At 40.4% G+C, this 7,429-nt stretch overlaps 1 protein-coding gene across 1 annotated transcript in view; it reads right to left on the bottom strand.

Annotated features, from left to right (window-relative positions):
• Positions 1-7,429, bottom strand: part of JADE3 (jade family PHD finger 3) — a 154,759-nt gene that overhangs the window by 20,347 nt on the left and 126,983 nt on the right. Inside the window, exons 7-8 of the mRNA XM_007450832.1 lie at positions 2,937-3,104; positions 419-535 (exon numbers count right to left, since the gene is read on the bottom strand). Of these exons, the coding sequence (XP_007450894.1) occupies positions 419-535; positions 2,937-3,104 (285 nt within the window). The remainder of the gene's footprint in view (positions 1-418; positions 536-2,936; positions 3,105-7,429) is intronic.

Below are 7,429 nucleotides of genomic sequence, written 5' to 3'. Positions count from 1 at the left end.
TTTCCCTATCAAATGAGTTGCACTTAGTCCAGCAACAGGGTCATCTGTCAAATCATCCTGGAACCCAAGTCATCCATCTACAATGGGTGAGCCACACAAGAACATGGGCCTGGTTGTTTAGAAGTTATGGCTTGTTTCTTCCCAGGATCATCTAGCTTCAGAACTCACCTAATTCATCAGATCTGAGAGTGAAGGATGGAAATTAACCACCACTATGGCTATTGAAAAGAATAAGCTGAAGGGTCCAGAGGCAACATCCAAAAAAGGGGCTCCAGAAATGGTCTGTACAGTAGCAGAGCTCTAGGAGTGAGTGGGAAGCCTGCTGAGTAACCTTTCAATTAGCAGGATGCTCTCACTGGGAGGGTGAGTCTGGCCAATTTGGTGTTAGCCCACTCCACCACTTCTCATTGGGACTTACCTGAATACAAGCCCCTGTCTTCAACTTGCACAGGTTGCAGACTAAGGCCCACCGACTGGGCGGAATATGGGAGACCTTTGTGATTGGTTCCATCCTCTCAGGACAAGCAATGCTGACCTACAAATAAAACACCACCATAAGGCAGAAGGCACCAAGGCATTCCAGAAGTACCTTTCACAAACCATAAATGATATCACAAGAAGCTCAGAACATCAAAACAATGAGGTGAGCCATGTCTCCTAAGGTTACTATGGAACTGAGAATAAATAAAACCTGTCTCTAGTCACTGCTCAGGCCTTCAATCATTTCCAGTAATATAAATGATTCATATATAGGATGAGAGGGCAGGAGTAGAGACTAGGCATGGTTACCGTAATGAATCAAAGATATCTACACTTTACTTAGGAACCAAAGAAAGATACTAAGGAAAGGAATTAAGATTCACAAAATCTAGCACCTCTCACATGTTTGAGATGGTGCCACATGCCTTGTGTTTTTTTCATTTAATAATGAATGATGAAAAACAGTGGCAGTGACATAGTATCATTGGAAAGTAGCAGCAATCTGTGTAATGAAGAGATTGCAGCACATAAGTAGAAAAGATGAGGATAACATTTTAAAACCAGTCTTTAAAATCACGTTAACTATCACCAGCTTACTCTATTCTTTCAGCCAAAGTAGCTTTAAAGTTAAATTAGTCTTTGAGAGAGTGCTGAAAGAGATGCTTTTTAAAAACAAGGAAGTTTTTTCCGTGTGAAAATAAGGGGTCAAGCAACTTCTGGTAAAAAGTGTTTTCTTTAAAAATACATACATGAGTTTCTAAGAGAGAAACGACTTTGAAAAGTGAAGGACTGTTGAGTAAGGACAGTTAAACTAGTACAAGTTCCACCCACATCAAGAAACCAACAGTAGAAAGATCAGAGACATCTAGAAAAGCCCCCAAAGTACTAGAAATCAGGTGTTAGAAACCATAAGAGAATGTCAACAGGTGAGAAAGCTTCTTTTAATTTTAAAGAACTCTTCCTGAGTCATGTTCTAGACTTTTAATATTCTGAAAGAGCCTGCTTTATTAGCTGGGGAATTTGCTGCTAGAAATTAGTGATTCTCAGGCCAGAAACCTCAGAGTTCATTTCACATGTCTATTAGCTGGATGTTCTTAGTAAGAAAAAGAAACCACTACTCAAATTAAAAAAACGAACTGACTTCTATATCCATAAGAATACCATAGTATGTACCCAGAACTTTCAGTTTAACTTTGTGAGCTCAACTGCTAGACAGATTAGATGTTAACAAGAATAAAGGCAGGCAAGTTTTAAAGGAAGAATGAATTTCTGATACAGTATCATCAGCTCCCAATAAACTGAATTCTGCAGTCTCTCTTGTTCTGCAGTTAAAATGCTAACAAATTTGCTGGCTTGGATAGGGTTTGGGGAGAGAGAATGTGAATGAGATGTCCAAACAGATTTTTTTTTAAAAAAAGGGCAGCCATAGGGCTTCCCTGGTGGCACAGTGGTTAAGAATCCGCCTGCCAATGCAGGAGACTTGGGTTCGGGCCCTGGTCCGGGAAGATCCCACATGCCGTGGAGCAACTAAGCCCGTGGGCCACAACTGTTGAGCCTGTGCTCTAGAGCCCATGAGCCACAGCTACTGAAGCCCACGCGCCTAGAGCCCGTGCTCCACAACAAGAGAAGCCACCACAACGAGAAGCCTGCACACTGCAATGAAGAGTAGCCCCCCGCTCTCTGCAACTAGAGAAAGCCCACGCGCAACAATAAAGACCCAACGCAGCCAAAAATAAATAAAATAAATTTTAAAAATAAATAAATAAAAATAAAAAGGGCAGCCATAAAAAGTAAGAAGTAATGTCTGGAAGCCCTCAGGAAATATCAGCAACTGAAGGACCAGATTAAACAGTGAGGGGTGGCATTCTGAATAAAGACACTCTTAAAAAATGGAATACTGCTCAGCAATGGAAAGGCATGAACATTGACACACACTACAATATAGACTGCTAGCCAGACAGAAAAGAGTGCATACTGTATGATTCCATTTTTAGACAAAACGAAACTATAGTGATAGAAATCAAAATGGTAGTTACTCTTGGGTAATAGGGACCCAGATAAGGACTGGAAAGTGGGTGTGAGGGATCCTTCTGGGATGCTCTATGTCTACTTCTGGGATGTCCTATGTCTTGGTCTGGGTTGTGGTGACAGATACATACATGTGTAAAAACTTATGAAACTCTACACTTAAGATTTGGTATTTTTAAGGTAGGTTTTACCTTTAAAAAATCTGCTGCTCAAACCCTCTCCTCTCATCCAAATTTATCCAATACCACTGGTAGTACCACCTATAAATTAATTAGCATGGGCTCACATGCCCACTTGCAAAAGAAGGATGTGAGGGAGGTCAAGTCACCTCAGAAACTTTGGCAGGCATGAAGCATCTCCATGAAGCCTGAGTCAGTCTGAACGTTGTGGGAGAGCAAATGGCCTCACAGACCTGGATGAATTCTTACCTCTGGAATCCACAGGGCACAGCTGACGTGAGCCCATTTAGTTCCTGTCCTGGTGGTCTTCATGGCTCCACCTTTCTTTGGACATAACAGACATTGTGGATGAATGCCCAGGACACAGGAGCGACACAGCCAGCTGCCTTCTGGGACCTTGAGGATGCCGTAGCAGGCCTGGAGGCACGAGGAGGAGAGGGGGGTAACGGTTAGCATCTTCTCACGGGGTCAATGTCTGCTCCGGTACACAGTCACAGAGTACCCTCCACTTTTAGGAGAAAGAGGCAAATAAGGCCAAACGAGCTCATATCCAGGATTTAGTAATTTTAAAACACTCAAAAAAAAAAAAAAAAACAACTTCTAGCATCTGTTTTAAGGTCAACATGTCTGTCTATGAGAATTCACTTTAAGGACGATAGAGTAAGACTAGAAGGAAATACACGCAAAGGTTAGCCCAACTGTTATCTGAGTTTTGTGATTACATATTTTTTCTTTTTTGCCTCCGTTTTCGAAAGCTTTCTCAATGATTATGTATTATAATTAGTCAGTCATATACTCACTGAACAACTTCTACATGTCATGCACTGCTGTGACCAAGAAAAAAGTGTTAAGAAATAAGCAGAATGAAACTTCTGAGGAGCAAATGAGCTGATGTTAAAGAGCCTAACAGTGCCTGCTGCATAAAAAGCACTCTCAGGAAACTGTAGCAGTTACTTGCTTGAGTTGAAGAAAAAGGGACTTATGAATGGATCCTGGATTGAACAGAATATTAGACTAACCACAATAGTCCATAATGAGTTCTTGAAGCTACTTCAAATTCCTTACAGAATGAAGTCGGACAAATAAATAAATGAATTACTACTGGAGGTGCGAGGAGGGAGATTAGTTTGGAAATATTTTAGATTTCCTTTTCACTATCTCTAATTTCGCCCATCCTTCCCCCCTTATTGCTCTACTCTCACCATTAGAGACTATAGCTGGGGGTCACCTGGCTCCCCATGTGGCCTAGCATACCTTCACTACTGACTGATTCACCACCGCAGCTTCAAAGTCTGTGCCTGCCCCAGAAAGTTCACCCACACCTCAGATTCCAGTTCCAACAGTCACCATCATGTTACCCCCGCAACTGGCTCCCTTTCCAAACTCTCTCTATCCATATCACCACCATGCTTCGCAGCTTCCAGATCCAAATTCCTTGACTCTTATTATCCACTTTCCTTCATCTACTGTCCCTTGGGCTTGCTACTAATCCCTACGGAGTGGTCACTAGACTCTGACCTTCCTCTCCATCCCCACCACAACTGCTCCAAACAAGTCCTCATTCACGTCATGCCTGGATTGATTTATTTCTAAATTCTCTTCCTCTCCCTTCATACCTTCAATCCTTCTTCTATTTGGCTGCCATATTCTTCTTACTAAAACAAAGACTTCATACCATTGCGCAGCAATAAACCCTCTAAAAACCCCTTCTGCTCCCACCCCCAACCCCATCTAAAACCAGGGGCCTTCTTCTTGAGGCGTGTTTTGTAAGGCCAACAAGCTAAGAATGGTTTCCATATTTTTAAAGGGATGTTAAAAGAAAGAAGAATATGTAACAGGGACTATATGTGGTCCTCAAAGTATAAAATATTTACTATCTGGCCCTTCAAAGAAAAAGCCTGCTGTTCTTCACCTCAATTCTCAGATCACTGTAGCCCCTGTGTCTGCTCCACTTCCTGACTCCCACCCTCCACTCAACGTCGTTTCCCTCACCAGGTACTCAGTCGACATCATGTATTCTTCTCTACTTTAACTGTTATGCTTTCATCTCCTCAGTGATACTGTAAGGTCACTGGGGGTAGGTCCTTTACCATCAATTTATCTGGAAGGTTCTCTACGCTGAGCTTGAGTAGGTGGTTTGGTAGAACAAATAAATTTTACTCAACAACTGAAGCTGGATTCCAACTAGGCTGCTGTCACAAAAGCAGGGCATCATTTTATAAGGTCCCTAACCTTCAAAGCTTTTTCTTTTTCTGAGATTCAGAAAGTCTGCAAGGAAATGAAAGCAAGCTTTCTCCCTAAAACAGAGCCTCTTTCAGACCAGCAGAAGAAAAACCAGAAGCTGGTTCTAGCAATACCCTTTATCACTTGGCCATTTTATTGGGTAGAAAATCATTTACTGAGCTCTTCTGTAGACTTATTCCTGGTCATAAGATCATAGAAGCTTGTATTTCATTGTAGTGGCTCTCAACTTTTTCTAGACCACAAAATGACGAAAGCTGGACTGCATTTTTTTAAAAAAAACTGCACACATGCACGAACATATGTTTTACATATAATTTCAAGGGGTTAATAAATTTAGTGCTAAACATTATATATATGACAGGTATAAAAACTATGAGCATGTACCTTCAGGCAAATTAATTTAGGCCTCAGTTTGAGTGTTCAATACCTGGGCTAAGAAGCAGAAAATGGAATACATTAAGGGACTTGGAATGGTCCCAATTTTCACACTTTTTCATGAAAAAAATTTAATTGTTAAAATCCAACATCTATTGATGTAAAATAAACCTCTCTTCTAAAGTACTGACTGTAAGTGTATTATAGTCACAGAGGAACAAACAGTTGATATAATATGGTAGTAAAGAAGAAAAATTATGTTTAATAAATGTAATTGTTAACATGTCCCCAATTCTGTTGAGTAAACCAAATCTTCCAAATCATTTAAAGTCACTTTTCAGTCAACAGAGGGAGCTCTAACCTAAGTATCTCTTTAGAATTCAAGTGAACCTACTCACTTCGGAAGAATTCTCTTTTATATGAAACTTTATGTGGCATCAACATCCAGCTTTAATACCTACCAGCTTATATTCTGCAAGGCCTGGTCAGGTGTTATTGTCATTTCTTTCTATGTGAGGAAAGGGCACCATTTATAGTCATTACTGGATATGTTTTCAAAGCAAAATACCTTTAAGGAGAATTATTATGCTACATTTCATTTTGTTAGTTAAAGAACCTGGAAGTAATTCATTAATATTTTGTCCCAACTGTGAAGGACAAATACAGAAAATATATACAGATGACCTCAGTACTATTACCTTCAATTCTACTAAAGATCCACAATCATTTATCTGAAAACTCTAGGGTAAGAAACATCAGGAAATTCAGAATTGTTCATATCTTAGGAAAGTGATACAGTACATACATGGCATATTACCTAACCCCCTAATGGGACCAGGGCAGTGCCATATAATCAAATACATTAATATTTCTCTAACAAAATATATGAGTATTTTCACAAAATGGAATAAAGACTACAAATAGCCTCATACGGGGTGAGTTCTGCTACTGCCCTCAAATCAGTTTTGGTGCCAAACTTAGGTAAAAACTTGTAGTTTTCAGAGCTTTGAAATTTTGGAAATGCATAGAAGGGACTGTGGACCTGTACTGTCAGATATTTAAGTTTGTACTTAAGTAGTAAAGATTTTCTCTGTCACTAAAGGTGAGACATAAATGCCAATAACTGGTAGAGTGAAGATAAATTTTCAAAATTCAATCTAAAAGGATACAAGTAAAAGGAAGAAAGAGACCCAACTGATCACAGAATATTCTGAGTACCTTTTAATACAGAGGGTTAGGTTAGGTGGCCCATGGAACTAAAATAAAGTCTTAAGTCCTGGTTTCTCTCTATCTCCTGTATTATCTAATCATTTTAATATTTTTGTAGTCAGGATGATCCTTCTAAATTATAAATCATATCCTTCAGGGTTGACAGGACAAAACCGAAGTTCCTTAGTTTGTCAGAGAAGGCCCTTCACATGTGTCCCTTGTATCCCTCTCTACCCTCACTCTCCATGCATTCCCTACTCGACCCCACCACTCTCCACAGTTCTGAACAGCTCAGAGTTGCCTCTAACATACTTTGCCTACTCTCATTACCCCACCTGAACATGTTCTCCTCTCTGCCTGAACACACGCTGCTGTTTTTTTTCTGGCATTTCCCTTTGGCCATTAAGATTCAGCTTGGATGCCACCTTCTGGATGTTATCCCCAACCCCCATCCCTCCCATGCACTTCCACAGCAGCATGGACTTCAATCTACAAAAACACTTGGCATACTATGCTAAATGGGCAGTTTCCTTGTAGACCCTACACCAGATTCTGATCTCCCTGGGGGCAAAGACCATGTCTGCCTCTTCATCACTGTATCTTCAGCATGCAGCACAGTCCTGGAACATGGATGGTGTTGCATACCTATTTGCTAGATAAATTAATGAAATGAATGAAACACACAACAGGTTCACAAGACTGAAAAATCACTTAGGGTAAGGGAGTTCAAGAAAGGATTCGAACTAGATCTTGAAAGATATGTAAAGTTTTGTTAGCTGGAGGTGGGAGAAGGCATTTTAAATTGGTGTGGCTGAAACATGTAGACAGGATAGCATCAGGAATATTTATCACTGCCCCACTGAGTAACCTTATTTTGCTAGAGCATAGGGCTTGTGGGGGAAGAAAGGGAAAGA

This window comes from Lipotes vexillifer, unplaced genomic scaffold, assembly GCF_000442215.2.
Source record: "Lipotes vexillifer unplaced genomic scaffold, Lipotes_vexillifer_v1.1 scaffold129, whole genome shotgun sequence".
Lineage (NCBI taxonomy): Eukaryota > Metazoa > Chordata > Mammalia > Artiodactyla > Lipotidae > Lipotes > Lipotes vexillifer.
Note: the sequence above shows the minus strand (reverse complement) of the source record. Positions and strands in the feature narration are given on the sequence as shown.